This window comes from Halichoeres trimaculatus, unplaced genomic scaffold, assembly GCF_033239565.1.
Source record: "Halichoeres trimaculatus isolate MK-OKI-2021-1 unplaced genomic scaffold, fHalTri1.1 fHalTri1_scaffold_11, whole genome shotgun sequence".
NCBI lineage: Eukaryota > Metazoa > Chordata > Actinopteri > Labriformes > Labridae > Halichoeres > Halichoeres trimaculatus.
The window spans coordinates 9,925,260-9,947,927 of NW_027437189.1; the positions used below are offsets into that span (position 1 = coordinate 9,925,260).

General features: G+C 40.1%; 1 protein-coding gene across 4 annotated transcripts in view; it reads right to left on the bottom strand.

Annotated features, from left to right (window-relative positions):
• Positions 1–2,754: 2,754 nt before the first annotated feature.
• LOC141799074 (dedicator of cytokinesis protein 3-like) overlaps positions 2,755–22,668 on the bottom strand; it is a 65,348-nt gene continuing 45,434 nt past the window's right edge. Inside the window, exons 33-54 of one of the 4 annotated variants that reach the window (XM_074681150.1) lie at positions 22,474–22,559; positions 22,345–22,371; positions 22,136–22,231; positions 21,987–22,047; positions 21,799–21,892; positions 16,861–17,009; positions 15,342–15,428; positions 15,016–15,120; positions 14,384–14,525; positions 14,056–14,222; positions 11,123–11,209; positions 10,823–11,002; positions 10,651–10,734; positions 10,447–10,563; positions 10,133–10,254; positions 8,121–8,256; positions 7,862–7,943; positions 7,533–7,648; positions 7,355–7,439; positions 7,140–7,262; positions 6,958–7,040; positions 2,755–5,584 (exon numbers count right to left, since the gene is read on the bottom strand). In XM_074681150.1, the coding sequence (XP_074537251.1) occupies positions 4,970–5,584; positions 6,958–7,040; positions 7,140–7,262; positions 7,355–7,439; positions 7,533–7,648; positions 7,862–7,943; positions 8,121–8,256; positions 10,133–10,254; positions 10,447–10,563; positions 10,651–10,734; positions 10,823–11,002; positions 11,123–11,209; positions 14,056–14,222; positions 14,384–14,525; positions 15,016–15,120; positions 15,342–15,428; positions 16,861–17,009; positions 21,799–21,892; positions 21,987–22,047; positions 22,136–22,231; positions 22,345–22,371; positions 22,474–22,559 (2,844 nt within the window). In that variant the 3' untranslated portion in view covers positions 2,755–4,969. Of the gene's footprint in view, positions 5,585–6,957; positions 7,041–7,139; positions 7,263–7,354; positions 7,440–7,532; positions 7,649–7,861; positions 7,944–8,120; positions 8,257–10,132; positions 10,276–10,446; positions 10,564–10,650; positions 10,735–10,822; positions 11,003–11,122; positions 11,210–14,055; positions 14,223–14,383; positions 14,526–15,015; positions 15,121–15,341; positions 15,429–16,860; positions 17,010–21,798; positions 21,893–21,986; positions 22,048–22,135; positions 22,232–22,344; positions 22,372–22,473; positions 22,560–22,668 lie in introns of all 4 variants that reach the window. The other 3 variants (XM_074681151.1, XM_074681149.1, XM_074681148.1) reach the window with 3 other exon arrangements.

The following is a 22,668-nucleotide window of genomic DNA, read 5'->3' on the forward strand; positions in this document are numbered from 1 at the left end:
TGTAAGGGAGACAGAAATTGGCATGAAAATGAGAGGAGCCTCAGTGGCGGTGAAAAAATGAAATTCAGTTCCTGCATCAGCATGCACCACAGCATCATCATCCTCCGGAGAGGCAGTGAGGATCCTTTCATCCCAACTCTTCTCTTTTTTTTCCCTTTTTTTCTTCTTTCTCTTGCTTCTGCATCATGGATCTGCGAGACACTTAGAGTGCACACAGTCCTCATTGTTACCAAAGACACACTCGCTTTCAAACGCACACAGCCCACGCCTACAAGTTCGCTGTTATTCAGCCAGAGTCCAACAAAAAGCAAGGCCAAAACATGACAAGGAGGAGCCTTGAGATTCTGCTCTTTTAATCCCTATGAATAAGCAGAATTACCGTTATTTACCTACGCAGAAATATCTGCAGTCGGTGTGGTACCCACTGCTCTAATAATGTGTTTGAACTGTGAGCTGTCATGCATTTTCAAACACATCAAATTATTTTTAACTAATCCCCAGGAAGTCTTTCTGGGTCGCTTGTGCCACCTGTAGGCCATACATCAGTACTCATTACTGAGCTGCTGTTAAATGACTTTGAAGCAGCTTCATGAAAACAACAACCACTTTTTTTCTTGGTCTTTTTATGGACACTCAGTCTAGCTTTCAGTCTGGCTGCATATCTGCATTTGAAACTGTGATACATTTGAATATCAAAGTATGCTGTTAGTGACAGAGTGAAGCTTGAGATGGTGAGAGCAGGGACCTTAGCTGTCACAGCAGCTCCACAGTTTGTCTTTTTTCCCCACATCTTTTCTTCTTTAGTGGACCCAGGGGTGGTTTGACACGTTGTTTCATACATTTATTCCTACACTAAGGCACTAAAGTACTGTAGCATACTTAAGTAAAATTCTGGAAGTCTTATACTTACATTTGCATTTTGAGGCTCAAAATAAGCTTGTTAATTTGCTCTTGCTGCACATGATATGCAATGTAAAATTTTCCCTGATTTTGTACAACAAAAAATCCACACATCTGAGTTATTTGTGTAGACCCAAACAGTTAGCATGCACTTATCTGGGTGACCATGCACAATGGTCATGTTGCTTTGTATTGTGCCTGTGGCTGTCTTGAGTGGTTTTGAATATAAATCTTTCAACTCTTAGAACAAGCATCCAAAGAGTTAACTTTGACACACATTAGTAGTCACGAAATTTTGGTTTAAGCCAATTCTTTGTTAAATACAAGGTAACTGAGTTGTGAATAGCTGCTTTCTGATTAAGCTAGCTGCCAAATTTAGCTGATATTCCTCGGTAGAAACTTTTTGCCTGATTAAATGGCTGATTACATGTTTAATAATTACTAATAGCATGAAACAACATTAAAAACTGTCAGATAATAACACTTAGCTGCCCGTTTAATTTTCGGATGAGCCCTTCTCACAACTTTGAGCTGCGAAACAAACAACACGGACGTTAGCCATTAAACCGTTCATCGCGGGTGATGCATTCACAGGACCTTCTAAGTATGAAACACAGCATAAGTTCCGCGCAAATGTATGGTTTACTTATTTAAAAATAACGTGTAATAAATGTTTCTTTTATATTTGGCTGTTGCAGAAAATAAGCTAAATATAATATTAGGTATTACTAAAATAAATACTGTTTTGCAGTTTTTAAGAAAAGATATAACTGTAAATCCCCAGCCGTCCGTGAGCGACGCGAGAGTAAATACGTCACTGTCAGCAGCTTGCTAATGAGTGAGTAGTGTCCGAAATGTTGTTTTAATTTAGCTGATTGAGTTGACTATATGGTCAGCTACATCTAATTCACTATAGAGTGAGTAGTGCGTAGGGAATGAGTGAGTGATTTTGGACACAACCTTGGTTTTTTAAAAGTGAATAAAAACCGTTAAGGTGTTCTGCTTTCACTCACGGTTGGCGCCTCTTCTCGTTGCAACGTTTATTGGTTTCCCTTCCGGTCATGCGCTCTTGCTGCATATAGTCGAGATGGGATTTGCGGCTCTTTGAAGGAAACCATTCCATTTTTTTTTTAGAAATCAACCGAGGCTACTTTTTATTAAGGAAACGATCACTAGAAGTTATACATAATCATTTGGATCGGAATAATTTAAACCTACACCTCCCACAAATATATACTGTGTTGCTAGGAATTATTTTGAAACACTGATTTGAATTTAAGTTTGCTAGTGTTTACATTTCATGAGGAAAAAACAAAACTTACGTGACTGCAGTATGGACAATTCAGACTCACGGGGCACACAGATGACACATGAAGGCAGCACAGGCAAATAGCATAGGCCTATGAAAATGGCTTGCAAATGAATGGCCCTAAGCAGTAAACTGGTTCTCATCGAAGGAGTTGTTCAAAAGACTGACTCGTTCGCGAACGTCACATCTGCAGCGTGTCATTCCCATCCCCGACTCCGTACACCACGATGCTTTGTGACTCTCCAGCTCCCATCAAACGAAGGCAGAAATGTCCCCCAAAAATCACAAAAAGAAATGCTGGAGGGAAAGGTTTGGATGTCTAAACAAACATTCAGATGATTTTTCTCTCCACTTATCATCAAACTGTCATTTGGCTCATTTCTATCAATAGATCAAAGGAAGGAAACGTCTCACTACCCCCAACACAAGCGCACACACTTTAGCGTCCAATTCATGCATTCTGTGACCAGCAGCGCCCTCTACTGTCCTTTTTATACACTGATCCCCACATCAAAGAGAAAGAAAACTAAAAAAAAAAAAGCAGAAAGAGTTAGAGCTGATAAAAGATTGTCTTTAATGTTTGGCATCGTTAATGAATTCCATACCACAGCAGTTATGGGAGTAGGAAAACCACTTTTACAACCAAACACTGTTTGATCATGCTAACACCATATGTACAGGAGAGCACATTGAAAAGTGTATAAAGTATTTATATGAGAGGACTCAAAGTCAAGAACGGTGGAGACAGCCACGGTCTAATGGATTTTGTCCTTTTTCAAACACTGATTATAGATATTTATCAATTACATTGATCTCTGGAGTACATGTATATACACAAAACAACAATAAACCTTTTTGGGGCCTCTGAAATAATTCTCAAAAATATTTCACAATACTGCTGTATGTACAATAACAGAATTTACATTGAAAAATTCTATTGTACCTATATTTTGAGTATCACTTCAGTCATCAGTTATCCTCAACGCCACCAAGCTCACAAGAGATACTCACATACTGTATTTAATATCTAACCTCAGGTCCATCTCCATACACAGTACAGCAGCTCATGCAGTACCTGGGCCTCCTGTCTCGGTACAGTTTCTGAAATATGTTCACACAACTGATGATCTCACATACAAAAATAGATGTTGTCTCGTCAGCTGACAACTTGATGTACAGTAACACAAAGCATCCACCTGCAAAAGAAAAACAGCAACCAGGAAAACAAGTAATTGTTAAAATATTAGCTATATCCTTCCAAACCCACTTCATCACAATAAAGAGCGCCATCTTCTTCTTCTGCTCCACAAGAAGTAAACCTCTCTCCCAGTCTTCTGCGACACATCTTTAGTTTTCACACAACAGAAGGTGATTGAGAAAGAGCCGCAGGCAGAAGAAGAAATATTAGCGCTACAAACTGAACAACAACCTGAAACCAAAGCAGGACAAAGCCATACAAAAACATCACTATAGGTAGATATCTTATTTTTTTCTTCCAGGGAGCATTTAGTGAGCAGAATGAAAAGGACAGCGGTTGTCGCTAAATGAGCTTCTCACAGTCCGGATGAGAGGTCAAACTGCATTTGAGTGCACTTAAGGCAGGTAGGCGATTCCAGACAATGTCTGAGTAGGATTCACTCAGCATCTTAGGATGGGGGTATGGGGTCCAGACAGTATCTTCAGACACATCACACTGCAGCTGTCCAGGTGCAGCGCTCACTGCTTGATATGGTCTGACAGCCATGCAGAGGAAGGAGAAAAGAGAGGAGAGAGCAGGAGCGGTGTGGTAGTTAGCTAAAAGCGTCCAGCAGGTGGTGGAGGTGTGCAGAGTTCTTGTTAAATCCTGTCGTATCCACGCTGTACTTCTGGAGATATCTTCGTCACACAAAAGAGACAAACAGACACTTCTGCAACAGAGACTGAACTTAAAGCACTTGAACAAAAAACCAGCATTGCAGCTTGTGCAACACAAATAGAACATCTCATCTGAATACATTCACAGAGGTTTCCGTACGAGTGGTACGGACAGAAAATCATCTCTGACTAAAGTTCATGTCCCTTAAGATGCCGGTCCAAGAGGACAGTCCAACTTTAGAGACCTGCGGTTTATGACAGCCCGACAGCAACACATATTACAGTGTGCCATTTGATATGATTCACTATTAAGGAGCACTTAACAGTGTTTCAAAAAACATAACGGACATAAGCATTTGAAAACACTATAATGTATTTTGTATTTATTTATCAAAATAAAATAAGAACTCGTAGCTTTTAAAGCGGAGAAGTCACTTCATTGTGAGTCCTTACCTTCTGGATTTGCTTCTTGTTGTGAAAATGACAAGGAAAGCAAAAATTAAGAGTTCAGAGCTTATACTGCACCTGGGATGGTGAGATCCTAGTTGTCGTATTTCACAAAACTGTTGTTGTATTATTCTCAAATGAAAAAAAAAAACATGCTCACAGACAAGTTGTACAAGTGTGTACAATCAATATCAATTTCAGAACAAAGTTAGTCTGTGGTATTGTTCAACAGATCGTTTTCTCCTCTCTAGGAGGTCACACAGAGCTGTGAGGGCAGGTTGTGCCTGTGGTTTCTGAAGATTCATGGAAATTCGTTTCTTCTTTTCTTGCCTTCATGAGCACCGAGAAGAGCAGACCAAACACACGAGACTCTTCCATGACCGTCCTCTGAACTCAGTGCAAATGAAGGCAGGAAGACGAGAGAAGAGAAAGCTCAAAGGTAAATGTCGCAGCAGCTCATCACTGTGTCTCCTCGTGCTCTTCGCTGATGCACTGCTCCCATGGGTGCTTCCCCTGCTCCTCCCTGTGGCCGTGAGGGGAGTGGAAGATCCTGCGGGGCAGCGGGATGGGCTGAGGCGGCAGATCCTCCTCAGGGATGCAGCCCTCTCTCAGGTAGGGTTTGGGCGGCACAGCTGGAGGCTGAGGTCGGCGGTACGGGATGTGGTGAGGGCCGTGAGTGGGAGGGTGGTGGTGTGGCAGCGGCCCGTGGGAGTGCGGGTCCATTCCAGGGTGGGCGTGGGCATGAGTATGAGGGTGACTGTGCGGGTGAGGGTGCGAAGTAGGGCTGCGGTAGTGGAAGGGGCGGACAGGATCCATGGAATCGATCTCTGGTCCGCCGTAATGGATGTGCAGGTAGGGAGAGGGGAGGTATTCATCAGGAGGAGACCACAGGTGACTGGGCAGAGGCTCCAGGGCGTCGTTCCTGATGGGGCCCGGCTCTGGATACTGACCTCCAAAGTTACTCTCACTCAGAGAAGAGACGCCGCTGCTGGCACTGCCTGACAAGGTGGAGTTACTGCCACCCAGAGCGGACTGAGGACTGGTGGGAGAGCCAGGGATCGGGTGGAGAGGAGACTGGAGAGAAAGAGAAATAAAGTCTCTTCACCTAGTAAGGACAGATTGTTCAGCGCTGCACCAGTTTGATCACTCCTGATGGTGCTTTCACACGTTCACAGAATGAAAGAGCTGAAACCTACTTCATCACTCTGACAGCGTCTGTATATTGAACTCAGAAGCTCTGGGATGAGGCTTTGTAATTATGACTTGACAAATAGAATAAAAAACCACAGGCTGCTCTCAGTTATGAGGTACGCTCTAATTGTCTATTTGAGAAAAGAACTTCAAATGAAGATGATTTGAAGGAGCGTCTGTGACGGCAGAATAAGCACAACACAAGACTGAAGATTTCATTTGGAAAACTCTCGATGTGTTTTTCATAGTGTGTTTGAAATTTCATCTCCATCTTTGAGTGCTCGTGTTCGATTTAAGAAAAAGAAACTTGGGGAAAGCAGGATTGAGAGGGAAGATGTAGGAGAAGTGGAGCTGGACCTACCCAACGTGGCGCCCTAGGCAAGCTTTTATGGCGATTTACAAACTCTTACAAAAGAAGTCTGTTTTTACCGTTGTCTCTACTTTGTTAGCGAACATCTCGCCCAGTTTACATTGGTTTGGTTTTAGCACCAATGCACCAAACTGCATTAGTGCTAAAGTGGGAGTATTCTGAGAAAAACAGTTGTCTATTTCTTCACTATTCAAAGCAAACAAAATAGAAAAGCTCTTAGAGGGAGCAGAACTCCGCCAAGCATATTGTGGTTGTCACGCAACTCTTAAGTCTTACTTTAATGTTATACTCCCTTTCAGCAGACTGTCTGCTACAATTTGGTGTTAGTTACAGGTTTTTACCATAATTTGTTACCTGACAGTGTTAAAAAAATTATGATGACCCAGTTCATATTTCATATTCTGGATCTTAGTATCCAGAATATTGCCAGGATCTGGATCATACTTTTACATCTGAGTTATAGTGGAGTTGTATACACATATGATAAAAAATTACCATATCTCACTATGATAAAGAATCCTTGAAAAAAAAAAACAGATGGTGATCCGACACCTCCAAAATTTAATCACTTTTTCCTTATCCTGTTTTGAACATTTGCTGAAAATTTCATCAAGATCTGTTCATCACTTTTTGAGCTATGTTGTTCACAGACAAACAAACTCCCACAAAAACATAACCTTCTTGTCAGAGGTAATGATCACCCCATGATCTCTGGGTCACACCAAAAAATTCACCAGATCAGCCAGAGGAGGAGGAGTAGGAGGAGACTTATTTGGTATCATCATTTCTATGCTTCATTCCTTTGGGTTTTGAGTACTTGCACAAGTATAACACATGATGCATCTTCTTTTCCTGTAATGTGTAAGAATCTCTCTGATGTCTGTACCTTTCGCAGTGAACGCACAGGCAGGGCAGGAGGAGGGTCACTGTTTTGGTGGTGATACGCATCACAGTGCATCAGGAAGTGTCCTACAAGAAAGTCAAAGAAAAATCAATCACAAAAGAGCAGAAAAGTCAAAGATTGAAACATACTCTTCAGGTCAACCTGTGGATGTGACGTAAAGTTACCTGGTGGGAAGGACCTGGGTGGAACTGGAGGCATCATGACTCCTCCTGTGGAAGCTGGCATGTAGGACACCTGCTCTCTGTTCTCTCCATCCAGGCCCCAGCTGTTGGGAGTGTTGGGAAAGACTGCAGAGGAGAACACAGAGACATGTAGCCCTTAAAAAGATCAAAACCAGTCACATTAGTGCTCTACATTCCACCTTGTGTATGAATCAGACCTTTCTCTGGTAGGTTCATGTGAGGATCAGCACACGGCTTACAGGGGCTAACTTGCTGGAGTAAGGCACGCTGCATGTGGTTGTTCTGAAAAGAGTCAAATTTAGTAAGTGTTCAGAGCAGGCAGAGTAGAGTATTTGTAAATCTGTTTGCAGTTAGAGCTCTGCAGATCTACCTTACCTGTCCGTTCTCTGCCATGTTGTAGTACATGGAGTTGCCGGCCCTCTCACGGTGAGACGGCAACAGAATCATCACTTCTCGGTTGTGTTTAGCTTTATCAGGCAACGATGGAGAGCCTGGATGAAGGATTTTAATTAAATACAAACAAGACTGAAACAAACATCTTCAAACTTCAAGCTTAATGTTTTATGTTTTTATTCTTTTGCATCTATGGTTGATAAAACCTCTTAGATAATGAAAATAGATACAAGTGTGAGGTGAGGCAGAATAGAGGAATCACAGTCTCTGTATCCATCTCTTGTGTGCCTGTCTGCGTTTCAGTTACTTACCTCTGGCACTCGAGGGAGCCGAGTTAATAATCTGGGAAGAGTTAGAACGAATAGAGCTCAGGCTGGAGGAGGAGGGGCTCGGCTGCAAACAAAATGTATTCTAAGTACAACAAAACCTACTTTAAGAGCATTAAAGGTGTAGTTTCTGTGACTGGTTTATCTGACTTTATGTGTCATTAAACAGGAAGCTAATGTGCTGTTTAAACTCACACCGTTTCCAGTACAGTCGTGTTTGTGTTAGTATTCTTGTCGGCCTTACCTGCATGTGTAGCGCTTCCTCCGGGTGCTCCCCCATCAGGCCGTCCGTCATTATGACAAGGTTTCCTGCCTCGCTCGATGTGTGAGAGGACAGGGAGGAGGACGAGTGACGGATTGAACCCTGGAGGTTGAGAGGGCTGCAGGACAGAAACGATGTAGGAGATTGTAAAAGATATTTATCTCTGTGTGTCAATGAATGCCTGTGTGTGAGTTTTTTATGTGTGAGTGTGTGAGTGTGTGTGTGTGTTAAGAGTCTGCCTGATGGTGCACACAGCTAAATTTCATGCTCTAGTTTTCAAAAATTTGGGGGGAAGAGGACATTTTAACCCTTTTATGTTGGAGATTTAGCAGACTGGTTTGAAAGTGTTGCTCTATCAGATTTTTGGATCTTTTTATGTTTGAGATTTAAGTTGCAAAATTTTCTACTCACCACCTTATGTTTAGAGTCTTAATTGGAACTAAAATTTTCATGAGAAATTGAGCCTTTATTCCCAAGCGTATCATAGCTGATTCATGAGTTTCAAAGACCTTTATCTCATCAACATGATAAATAGTTTCTTTAAAAACCTGTCACAAAATTTATTAAAAAAAAAAAACATTTTCTATCCTTTTGAGGACCATCATACCTCTACATGCAGCTGAAGTTATATTTTGGTCCTTTTCAAAATAGCTGCTCTCATAAAATCTTCCACTAATTTTTTTTTCAGGTAAATCGTTGCCAAGTTTTAAGAAGCTGAGTGTAATTTTTTTTCTCATTTTTTTAAAACAAGTATTTTTCTGCTTAGATAGAATGCATATTTACTAAAAAGCTTTACTACTTTACTAAAACTGCCCAATTTATCAAACGTGATACAAAAAAAATTGTCGTAAACAAAATGATACAGCCACTAGCCAAAATGATTACACTGGAAAACAATAAAAAAACAACAATTCTATTGAGTAAGATTTTTATGCTGATTGGAACTAAAATTGTCATGCTGATTCCAAAGTTTCAGTCAGATTTTTTTCTAGCACATCAACTTTTTTCACCACAGCTGTCACAATTGAGACAGCGCGGTGAGAGGTGAGTGCAGTCCCCCAATAGGTCAGTACTGTCAATATCTGCTGTGACGGCCTCCTGCCACTAGGGCCTACTGTGTTTGTGTGTCTCCCCTTTCCTGTGTCTTATGTGTCTTACGGCATGGCCTGGCTGGGCACAGTCATTTCTCACTTCCACCTTAATTTTTCTTAATGATCTCTTTTGTTAGTTAAGTTTATTTTGGTTAAGTTGCAAATCCTTCTGAATTTATATTTTGTTAATAAACGTATCATTTTTTTATTGATTTGAAACCGTATGTCTCCGTTCCTCTGTCATGGCCTAGAGCCAGGTTGTGCCACTGCAAACAGAAAGCGAGCATAGTAGGGATGAAGAGGATCTGTGCTGGCTTTTCTCTTCACCTTGTAACCACGGGGCGTATCGTTCGAAGTTCTGTTTTGATTTATGCTGTTTTTTTAGTTTAGTTTAGTCAAAGCTTGTCACTATTCCATTTTAGTGTTTTATTTACATCATGTCTGCTACTGTAGCCCCTCCAGAAGCCATATCCTTTGTAAAAACAGAACACTGTTAGATAAACAATACAGCCGTGCCTGTTTTTTTCATATTTCATTGTATGTCCATATTTGATTTTTTTTGTAAAACAAGCACATATCTGTTAAGTAAAGTATTTTTTATACTTTTTAAGAAAAGAGGATCCTACTGTTTAAAAACTTGACGTGATAGAGAAAAACTGAGATCAATTTTGGATTCAACACCCAAAAATTGGTTAAAAACAGCTGTAAGACCGAACTCAACCAAAATTATGTTCCCCAGTGATAATCAATCCACCTCTAATTGGATCCCTTGAAATTCTCCTAAATTGCTCAAAAGAGTCGGTGTGAAGGTGTTAATTCACATGCTCCATCTTCCCCCTGGGTAGGTCTAGGTTACAGACATGTGTGTGTATGTGTCTGTGTGTGTTTGTGTGAATGACTAACCTGTGTCTGTGCATGAGGCGCACACTCTCAGGACTCATGTGGCTGTGTGAGGAGAGGATCCCCCTCGGAGAGTTGACCCCCTGGCAGCCTGCAGGGCCGAATCGATCCACTCCAGGCACACCCTGCTGGGACCCGACCATATACTGCTCTGAATATTCACACTGTGTGCGCGTGCATTGAAACACTTGCATACAAAAACACAGAGCTAAGGCCATTTTATCTCACATGTGTACGGAAATGGTGTCAGAGTTCCTTTTCCAAGCAGGAATAAAAGTATAAAAGTGAAAGACTGAGCCACATGTTGGACTACTCACATGGTGCAAGCCTGTCCTCATCATGTGGAACTGGTCCACAAGCTTTTTGTGCAGGGGGCGCATCTCTGGATGCACCAGCTTCTCATGAACAGCCAGACCCACTCCAAGGATGTGCACCTATGATGTGATTTCAAAAGCATTAATCACATGAGTTGGTATAAACAGCGAATTCACATGTGAGGAAAAGTTCCAGGTGAGTCTGACCTGCTCCTGCATCAAATCCTTCAGGTGTGTGATCCTCTCTGTGTCCTCTGGGTGACTGCTGATGTAGTCCTTATCGAAGAAGGCCTGTTGAAGAAGCAGATGAGCCAAAAGATGAAGATCAATTCAATCATAAATCAAATCAAACTTTATCTACCCTTCAACTTCCTGCTACCTCCTGATATCTGGCGATGCCGCCGTTCACAGCTGCATCGATGACCCCATTTAGGCACATGCTGAGCGGGTTGATGTTGCCATGATGCTGTCTGTGTTGGTACTGGCTGATCAGAGTCCGCAGCTCCTGGGTCTTATTCTCCACCACATAGATGGCATTCTCCAGAGGGCTCACCTCCACCTGGAAATAAATGCACGTGTTTAACCTGATCCATCTGCTGCGAGAAAGCTTAGGAAGACTGTCGCAGCCTTTAGGGAGCAGCGTCTGCTTTATGTGATGATAGAGAATAAATGTTCTCACCACTTCTCTCCTTTCCACCTCGGCCCAGCGGGAGATCCCAGGGAGAGGACGGGAGAGGATCAGGGTTGTTCTCTCGATCCACAGACTCTGTTGTACAAGCAGGGGAGAGATAACAGGGGTTATTCAGTCTATCAGCCACATCTGTTAACATCAGGGGGGGTGCGCTGGAGAGCTGACAGCATGATATAATAGAAATATGACAAGGCTGTGTAGAGTGCTGCATGAAAACAGTGCTGTGGTGGAGCATGTAGGTCAGTTCAGTGAGGGGTAAAAGTCCTGTTGTGGTTTGATTCCAAATTTAGGTAAGCGTGTCGGCAGTGTGTCACATCTGGTCCAAGTCTCTCGTACCCTGGCTGGGGTTGTTTTTATGGCCAGAAATTGAAAGAATAGAAAATAAAGACTAGAAAAAATGTAAACATTTCTTACTTTGTTGAAAATAAAACATGGCATGGTTCTAAACAGGACTAAATTGAATTTCAACGAATCTTTATTGGCTCCAGATGACTGTGAGTGAGTTTTTTATATCATCTTGTGACATTAATAAACTTATGGATTGAACAGTAACTTAATCATCATAAACTTGTATTTGAAGTTTTTGATGGTAGACTGAAAAAAAAACCCTGCATTAAATAAATCAGCTGCTGCCTCTGTCCTTTGTTTTACTGCAGTGTTCTGTCTTTGGCTTCTGCGTCATGAATTTAAAAACTTTTCCTCTTACCACATTACATCATTTTGCAGTGATTATGACTAATGCACCTGCAGTTAAGAAACAGACTACTGTGAGTTACAATTACAAAGGGTGCTGGGAGTCCTATCAGGGTGAATAGAAAACATCCAAATCACAGTTTTGAATTTGTACAGAGCACAAAGCCACTTCAAACAGACAGGAGATCTAATCTGTCTCTGAAAAACAGGATAATTACTCTGGTGTATGATCCTCTTCTGTTGCTTTTAATTACTGAATACAACTGTATTGGGCTGTGCTGTTTCCAACCCCCCTTCACATCAAATGAATAAAGAAATACAAGGAGAAACAGCTATTAGTTTTGTTTGGTTGGCAGGATTAATACTTAAAAAAAAGATCATTTTCAAGCTCTCAAAGCCATTTTGTCACCCAGCTCACTAAAACAAGTGATCTGTAAACAAAATCTGCTGCTAAATTTGAAGCTGTTTTGTTAACTTAAACTGATAAATTTCTAAGTTTTTGTCCTCTTCTGCGCCAATAATTTAAGGGTTTGGTAAAATGTTGACTATTTTTGACTGCAAGTTGAAATACAAGAAGATCAGCCAAGTTTTGGGGTTTAATTTCTTCATTCGTTCTTCATTCGAGTCGTTTCTAAGTGATCTTGAAAAAGTCTCACTTCTAGATATATGCTGATGGTAATCCACATGTTGAAATGAGATTATCAGCGCCAAAATAGGTAATTTCTAAAAGCTATTTATGAGCTTTCAAGTCAGTTCGGACAGGATTGATTTATGGCACTTAGTCTCTATGACACCACCTTAGCCAACGAATTTTAGCCTCCAGTCAATGAGTTTAGCAGAAAAGCAATAGATCTGTGTTTTTCTCTGCTTAATTAAAATGATGTCTTGGATTTATTTTGTTAAAAGAAAACGGACAGAAGAGCAGAAGAAAGCTAAAAGCTAGAGTGATAGAGTACAGGCTTAAACATGGGCCAAGCTGTTACTGATAATGTTCATTCAAACCCACAAGCAGCAGTTATTCTGCAGTGGTCTGTTCAAACTTGAGAGTCTATCAAAATGATGGTAGGACACATCGAGGATTTGCTAACGTTACAAGTTGCAGACACGTCTCAGAGCACCCGGCTGTGAGTAGCACTAAATATAGCCAGCTATAAAACTATACTACAAACTGAGTTTACAAAGTTTGCTTGTTGTCATGTTTCAGTTTGTGTGTAACTGTCAATAAATACATTACCTTGTCGCTTTGTATCCGGTAAAAAGTAAAAAAGAATCACTGTCCAGTCATTTGCTTCAAAAAGGAAAAAAAAAAAAAGTGGATGCAAGTGCTCATGGGAAACTGAGTCTTTATCTAGGAAAAATCTCTAGCTTTGCAAGATAGTCCTCATGGCCTCTGCAATGACATTCCTTAAATGTATCTTGGAACTTAAACCTAAACCTAAACTTTTAATTATCTAGTCATTTTTGTTTGAATTAAAGATACAAAATTAAAAAATAAAATGTGTTTATTTTAGCATCACAATAACGAACCCTGCAGTTATGGAGAAAGGAGTACCTCAGGGCTCAATCTTTGGTCCTCTGCTTTTGCTTGTTAAATTTCACCTTTTCAACAAATATCACACAGAACTCGATTTTGTGGCTATGCTGATTGTCTGAATGAGCCAAAGATGTCCACAAGCAATGATTAAATACAATTTGCCAAAGTAGAGGTATACCTCTCTGCTGTGAAAACATGGGGGTTGCATAATTTTCTATCTGTTTTTAAATCTCTTCTTAAAACCCACCTCTTTTCTCTGGCGTCTAACACGCAGTAATCCCCACTTCAATTTATTTTAATAATTCTATTTGATTGCTCTTTTTATGCCTTGTAATAGTGTTTTAATTATGTTTTTATTTTTTTATTTTACATGTAGTTTTTGTTTTGTCTCATGTGCATGACATGCATTTTATTTTATTTCAATTATTTAATTTCTCTGTACACCACTTTGAATTTTTTTTGGATTTTCTGCTACTCTTAAAAGCCGAGAAGCTCTCTCTTCTTGTAAGACTGACACAGACGCCAGTTTGATCAAGTGATCTGACGCTTGACACCTGTGAGGAATTTGATTGAGGAATGACAGCCAAGACCTTAATTTTATGTCACATCTCACGCTCTCTTTTGAAATGTCTGTGTTTTATAACAAACTGTGCTGCAGAGACGCACTGAGAGGGGCACTGCTGGCTCAACATACCCTGAACTCATTCTCGCGGTCCTTGGGCCCCTTGTGGAAAGGCCTGTCATAGTGGAAGCGGCTGACATTGTTTATGCGGTAGAAGCTCTTGATCCTCTCGGGCACTCGCTCCAGCTGAGGCACATCAGAGATGTCTGACACTGGAGTCACAGCATAGATCTGCAAATCTGAAAGCCAGGCGTCAAGGAAATGAGTGACATAAAGACAGACATGCATATTCACAGGGAAGGGAGAGCACGAGGGACATTCAGAATATATATGCACCATCTGCTTTAACTGTCTGACTCAGGATTTAACCACAATTAATGAAGCAAAGAAAACAGGATACACTGAGCGTCACTCTGTAGGATGGTGTCATCAGGTTGGTTCGGATGCTGCATGGCAATAGCTTGTGGAAATTCCCCCAGCATCCTTTGCTGGAAGTCCTCAAGACGTTCATAGTCATAACCACGGCAGACAAACTCCTTGTTCTGCAAAAATGGGGAGAAATACTTAAGCTTCATTTGTGAGTTTAGAGTCAGAAAACAAACTATTTAAATGTCATGATTTTGTATTCTTAACCCTGAGTTGTAATCTTTGCATAAACATACAATCTCCCTTGAAGACTCTGCAGTAATAGAGCAGTTGCATCATTTAGTTGAAGCTGTAGCTTTGGCCATATAGTTAAGATTCATAATATTAATGGCTGAAATCATTACTAGAGGAGCAACAACTCTGTCTTAATGAGTTGAGGTATTGCTTATCACTATGAATCCAAAGAGATAATCACATTTTTTAATATAAATGGAAAAAAGAAATCCAACATCAACTTCTCATCCAGGCTCTCTGTCTTGCATTAACTACTGTAGCTGACGCTGTCGCCTGCTGAAGCATCGAGGAGCGGTGCAGCTTTCTCCACATCAGCAGAAAGAAAACTGTGTCAGGAAAAGACGAGATGAGACTAGATTCGGTAAGCCTTACCCTGAGGAAGAACGGAAACTTCCTGCCATAGAAGCCCATTCGGAAGAACTCCGGCTCAATCCTCTGCTGCTCGATGATGTTGTCATAATAAGCTGCTTCCATTTTCTGTCACACAATCACAAACATGCAAAACAGACATGTTTGATAATGATTTAATGACATGCATTATTGAATCCTCTGCATTTCCTGATGAGTGTGGGCGTGCACAGGTAATTAGGACATTGTGTTTTTGATGCAATGCACATATGAGGGAGCTGGGAATCCAACAGAGGATGCTTGTTTGATCATAAGAGCAGAAAACAGGAAGCACGCCAGACGTTACCCACCCGTATCCAGCTGAGGCTCTGATAATCATATAAAGTCTCGTACTGGAAAGCCAGCTCCCGGCAGAGAGAGATTCCATATTCCCAGCACTGCAAAGACAAATACAGATGATGTACAGAGGAGTGAACAAACAATGAAAGCTCAGTTTATTCTTTGTGATGAAAAGAAAAATAAAGAATGAGAAAATCTACACGGCAGCGTAATGTCAACTCGTGGCTTTTTTTTCTCCATTCAACCTCAGGAAATTCACATCTTTCTAATTATTGGGTGCTTTTTATGTCTTCAATTAGAGATGACAGGACAGTGGATAGAGCAAGAAACAGGGTGAGAGTGGGTGGTGACATTTAGGAGGGAGCCACAGGTTGAATTCGGGGGTTGCCTCATGAGGTGTACAACCTAGACTGCTAAGCTACACCAGCACCCCATATTTACCTTATATCCTTTAAGTTTGATGTAAAAGCAAAATAATATAATATTTGGAATTTAGTACAGCTACAAAATGTGTGATTACCATAAGGAAAGATCTATTCAATGTCTTCTTTCCAGAGATTTGAGCACACGACATCAAATTTTTTTTTTTTACTAAAATTTTGACTATATGTTGGTCATAATTTCTTGCTGAGTTTACACTTGATATACAAAAACACACACATATTAAAGATTATCCTTACTCAAAAATGCTAAATAACTACTTGTTTCAGAGTCCTTTCTAAGTTTTCAACTAAAAATTAACAACTCTGATTGCCTGTAAATCTGTCAGTTAAGAAAAAAGTCTTTGATTGCAGTGGAATGTGCTGACGCGTGAGTGAGAGGATCTCCTCTGTGCTTTCTTTGTATCCTAAGCACCAAAAAAATCTCCCTGGCAGTTTTGCCCTCAGTGATTATGTCTCCACAAGGATATTGTTTGTTTGTGGTTTGAGGGGTCTCTACCCCAGTCTTGTTATTTCCTTTAAGTCATCTCTAGCAGCTGTTGTATTTTTGTTGAGTTTTCCTGGATCTCCCTGAAACTTTGATTTTCTGTCAGTTATCAAGTTTTTTCACTGTTTTGATTTAGTTTTTATACTGTGGTGTAGCTACTTAAATAAAAGTTTCCCTCCACTAAGCAGTGAGGCTAGAAGCAATTTGTCCATGAAATAAAAATGTATACATACCTCAAAAGAGCCAAATGACAGATATCTGACACACAGTTAACTGTATGAGGAGAATAATGCAGCCTTAAAGACTCTGTTTCATTTCCAGTGTTAATGAGGGCAACATCTAATTGTGCTGCAGAACAGCTGCACTGCAGATGTGAACAGTCACTTGTCCAATAGAGGCATAAAGAAAAAACTGTGACTCATTTATATGTAAGGATTGTTTCCAGCATTCAGTCACTTAAAAGTTAATCAGGATGTTTTACTGTTAGAGAGCCAGCAGCTGATGAGGGTCACACCATGTTGGTTTTAACCTTCCCCTGAAACTCTGTCTCTAAGTAAATTAAAATAAAGGAGTGAGAGAAACAGACCACTAAAATCCACTCACCTTCCCCTTGTTGAAGTAGTGCAGGATTTTACGACTCAGGTTCTCCTTGCGCTGCCACTCGCTCTGACAGGGGTAGTGGAGGAAATCCCTGAGGGGTCGGTCCTCCCACTGCAGCAGCTCCCAGTACAGCAGCAGGGTGAATGCTGCCTCTGTGATCGGCAATAGCACAACAAACATCATCAGACTTAAAAGGTACGACCATGTTTTGGTACTTTCTAGTATCACTGCAGATGTTGAACAGTTGTCTGGCCTTAGAGGTGAACTGATATCTCTCCCACATAATTTGGTCCTATTTTTCTATGAACAGATGGCAGACAGTCAGTGGCACAAGTTGCCCTGAGCATGGAGAGGCTGCTCTGGAATATCATTAGGCAGAGGAGCAAAGAGCATCTGCACGGCTGAAATCCTATCAGCTGCTCCCAGTGTCAGGCCTCCTCTTGGCTTTTCTGGCACAGTCCTCAACAAAATACCATGATTTTAAAAACACTAGCGCTATGAAAGAATAAAAATTATACTAATAATAATAAGATAATAATATTAATTAAAAAAACATTTAGAGCACTTAGCATCCTCCAAGTCATACTATTGATATTCAAATCTTGATTTTTCTTAATTGTATTACTTTTATAATAAATAAGTTAATGGGTATGTTTGTAAATGTGTATACATATGTGTGCTTATATGTTCATGTGTACATGTGTGTGTATAAGTGTATGTAAATTTGAAGTATGGATAAAAGGGCCTTGGCTTTTTAATTTATTTTAACATATTTTATAACTTTTGTATCTGTATCTGAAAAAAGGACAAAACCCCCAATAAAGAGAAGTTAAAAAAAAAAAAACACCAATTATTGCAAAATGATCTACAACGCAGATGTAAACAAGTACAGATGACTTAAAGAATCTCACAGCACAATGGTTTGGCAGTAGTTTTGATGTAGAAAATGGAGATAAAGTGGTTTGAAGACTGTGTCAGGTCACCAACAATCGACCAGCACATTAACTAGGAGGAGGAACTTTAGCTCTGCTAGCCTAAGCCACACTTAGCAAACTAATGTGCACTGATTAACTACTGTATCTCATGTTAATAGAGAGATAGATAAAATAGATAGATAAAATACTTTATTAATCCCCGAAGGGAAATTCATGAAATAATAATAAAAATAATAAAATAATAATAAATGAATAATAAAATAAAAAATAATAAAATAATAGAGACCTATTGCATTGAGCTGAGAATATAAAATCTGCTCTGTTTTTTAACTAAAAACTAACAACTCCTACAGTAAGCTCTCATAGAGGCCACTTAAGGAAGTGAACATGCCGCAGCCATTCACTTTGAATCAGTATTTTTTTGTCTTGTGTCTGCAACACTGGCAGTTCTTCGTGTCTTAAGGAAACATTTTATAGTTAACATCTGGGATTAGAATGAGTTTGCGGATGTTAGACAAGCAGATTAAGTCTGAACAGTTTTAGAACCAACAGCTTGTTTTGATCTGTTCAACACTGAAGTGTTTCTCCTGGATCAGTTGAACTGAAACAGCACACTTCATGGAAACAAAATGATACATCTGAAATGCATTCAGGCTACATGGTGACGTGAGGGACATTTTAGCAATGCTGAAAGCAAATGCTGAAAATATGAATACCTAAAGAGTGAAAACAAGGTGCAGTGCCACATTAATTCAGTAAAACACAATATGGTTTTAATAGTCTAAGAAAATTATGTCTCAAAGTTAGAAAAAGGTTTTTTTTCACAATTGAACGAAATAAACTTTCATAGTTTTTGATTTTCATTCAGATAACTAGGAAACAAGTCCCATTGGAATGTCCATATTTTGTTTTTATTTTTCATCTCTTCATTTATTCTTTATTATCTACCCTTTAAATTGTGGTGTATGCTTTATTTTTATAGAAAATGTTTTTAGATACTGTTTTTTTGCTCACATTGTTTGACATATAAAGAGCTGTTCAAGACTATAGGACTTTCTAGAGATGTAAAAAAACATTGATGAAATACATGCTGGATTTAGTAAATATACTGAACTGAATCTAGAAACTTCAGCTTCTGGACAATGAAAGCTTTCTGACTTTGCATTATTGGTTCTGGTTTTTATTATGACTTATGAGATGATAAATAAGGTGTCTCCTGTTTTTGAGTTTGAGCCGAGCATTTAAATGACATTACATCGGACTTGAGAGTTCTCTAAATTTAATCAGTTGATAAACATGAAGATTAAGAAGAAAAAAATCGATAACAAATATCATTTGAGTCACAGCTCTGTAATGAAGAGAAAGGCAACATATCTGAAAGCAGTTAACTGCAGAAAACCTAGAGTAACAACGCCCTTTTCCAGGATGAACTCACGTCTTGGAAGAACAGAAAGTGTTTTTAAGCAGACAGTGATTCACATTTAGCAAAACGTGCGCCATCACAGCCCCGCAGAACACTGAAATGTGCCTCAATTATCTTGCCAGCTGCCTGTTGTTTGTTTTACGTAAGTGATGAATAAGGTTATATCTAATTAGTCATATTTTGCTACATTTACATGCACACAATAAAGCCTCCACTGCCAATAATGTGAGTAAATCAAGAACACTTAAGCTATCAACACGATTACATAAACTAACAACTTCCCCTCATTTCCTGTTTACATGACTGAGAGTGACATTATTAGACCTGGTTAACATTTAATGTAATCCTCCTGTCAATAAAGAATTCAGCCTTTTGTAATAATTAATGGATAAATGTGATATTAACCCCTGATGAGCTGCATCTGTATGGACATGCACTAATGATTTCTGTATTATCTAATCCTGGTATCTAATTTGTGCCTCTGTAAACTGATATCATATTTAATTTACTACTTTTTATCATCTATTTTCCTTATTAATTTTAGTAGCATTATTTTCCCACTCTTGTTGAAACAGCAGACGTACTGTACTTGTTTGGATCATTTAGAGAAAACAGTGGGCTGACAGAAGGCACTAAAGTCTATCACCTCTAAAAGCCCCACGCGCTCACATTTCCAGCTACCATGCTAATTAGACCTCCAATCTGGGTGAAAGTGGGTGGAGCTATACTGGGGAGCACAAGAGGTCATCTGTCCCAGTGTACTAATAATAATCATAAAAATTAATGACGAACATTTGTGCCGCCCTTACAGGGGCAACAAATTAACTGCAGTGAGAAAAAGGAACAGGCACAGTCTGCACACACCCACACAATCCTGACGCTGCAGTCGAACCAGAATTTGCCAGGAGAAATTTACCCTGGTGGTGCAGTGGATGGCAAGTCTGACAGAAAATAGCGTGGGATGAGTTGTACCTATAACTGGCGAGTGGCAGTGAAGTTCGAATGCTACCAAGAGAAGTTGACAAAGTTGAAGTTTATTAATTTTTGTATCTTTCTTTTAGTTCTATTATTATTTCTGACTCAGTTTTACAGTAATTGTACAAATATTTAGAGTTTTGTTAAAGTAAATTCCAGTAATCTTTCTAAAATTGTCTGGAAGACATTTGTGCAAGTCTTCAAGTTTTTGTTTGTTGTTATTATGTGTTAACATGCTGAGGTGTTTTTTTTCTTTCTTAAAAGTCCCATATTGTGCAAAAATTACTTTTTTAAGTCTTTTGGTGAAATTTGTGGGTCTTTGGCTTACCTCCCAGCCAACAAAATGTGATATTTAATGACAAAACCTGTACTTAGTAGTGCTTGTGAATGTAAAATCCTGACCTAAAACCAGCGGTTTGGATTTTGGGAATTTGTGGACCTCAGCGATTCCCTTTTTGGACCAATCAGGAGCAAGTCTGACCTGATTGGTCCTCTCCAACAGTGGGGAGAAGAATGCCAAAGTTGAAGAGCCATCACTGCTCTGTTTTTGGATGTAAACAGCCACATAGTTCCATGCACAAGCTTCCCATCTCGGAAGAAGACAAGACTGAGTGGCTAGAGTTCATTTATCAAGGAAATGTGCCAGCTACACTCAGTAAAACTGTGCATGTGTGTGCTAGTCACTTCACGGCCGACTGCTTTTCCAACTTTGGACAGTACAACCGAGGGCTAGCAAATAGACTGGTCCTGAATCCAGGCGCATTACCAACCATCCGCTATCAAACCTCGAACCCTGGAAATGTGAGTATTTTAAATGCTGTGTGCTATGGAGCAGGTGTAAGAGCTTTTCCTCAGTGTCCCCCTGTCTCTGTGTTAGCTTCAGGATGCTAACTTGAGCTGCGGTTAGCCTGTTGTTTTAGCCTGTAATGTTACAGTAAACGAGCTTTGCTGTTTTCTAAACATTGTGCACACGGAACTCGTGGCCCCGCTCTCAGTGACGCGGAAGAGCGGGGCGGTATCAGCGGTGGCTCATTAACATATGAAGGTCACGCCCACTAAATCAGACCGTTCTGAACAGAGGGGCTATGAGAGCCTGGAAACAATGCTGCTGTGCTTGATGTATTGGCTTTTTGGACCAAAACATGTTACTACCATTTCATGAAGGCATCAATGATCCATATTACACTGCAGAAAAGGAGCATAATATGGGATCTTTAATCTCAAACTACGCCCCCTGTTGGGGCATAGTCTGGCATTGACCTTTGTCCCCCTCCTGTCTTCCAATGTTTTTATTTCATATCTATTACATAGGGACGCTGGGCACGCTAGCAGCTCCTAGGTTTATCCCATTCCTGTATCCCATGTCGCTGTCTGTGTTCTTATACGTCTTGTAAGGGATGTAACTGAATTTTTTTTTCTTTTTTACTCTTGAGCTGCTGCTTTGAGCTTTTAATGTGGTAAATGTGCTATATAACTAAAGTTGACATTGACATTGAAATGAAATGTCCCCTCAGGGATTAATAAAGTATTGTGATTCTGATTCTGGAAGTGGGAGGATGAAGAAATTAAGAGACAGAGCCACATGACTGAAATAAACTTGTCTGTTACCTGTGAAGTCTTCTGCTTGGAGATGCAGGTCACACAGTTTGTGGATATAACGGATGTACATGTCTTCCTTGTTGACTTCTGATTTGTAAAAGTTCTGAGAAAACAAGAGCAAAAGTGGAAATATTATTCCATGTGTGGAAGTGTTTGACAATCTCTTCTGAAAATCTGTCGCATTGCGAATGTCTCACCATAAGGTTAACAGAACCTCCAATCTTCTTGTTCTCCATTTCGTCCCCCTTCATGCAGTCCCTTCAAACAGAATAAAAAAAAATGTTTTCACTGCTCTACTCTGACTCAGATCATGAGTGCTTTCATGTGCATCTTAATCTCTGGAAACCTGTAATCCAGTAATCGCTCAACAAGTCTCGTGACTGATGTGACAAATGAGATCCCCGTCTCCCTCCAGGTCTCCTGCTCTATCTTCTCTAGCAGGCTGCAAAGGGGGAAAGAACACAGTGAGGTGTTTGCTGTAAAGGTGAGGAGTACAGGGACTAAATCTGAATCTAAATGTGTTATAGTCTGAGCTGTGAGGGTGTTATGCCTCACCTTGGATATGGACCAAACAGCTGAGTCCTGTGATGACAAAACAGAGAAGTATGTTAGCTGGGAATGCAACGAGAGCAGCTTTTTTCTAAGTATCACTTCACAGGGCTGCTAAATGAGTTTGGTGCTTACAAAAGGCTGAAGAGCTCTCTGTGATTATCATCGCCTTTCCCATCCGACACCATGCTGTCCAGCTTATCCATCAGCTCTGCCTCCACCTACACACACACACACATTCAGCCAAATCATTGGGGTGTTTTAGGTGCCAAAAAGCTGTCCAAATTTTTACAGCAACTGCTGAGGCGCACAATCTGCAGTTCATTACAT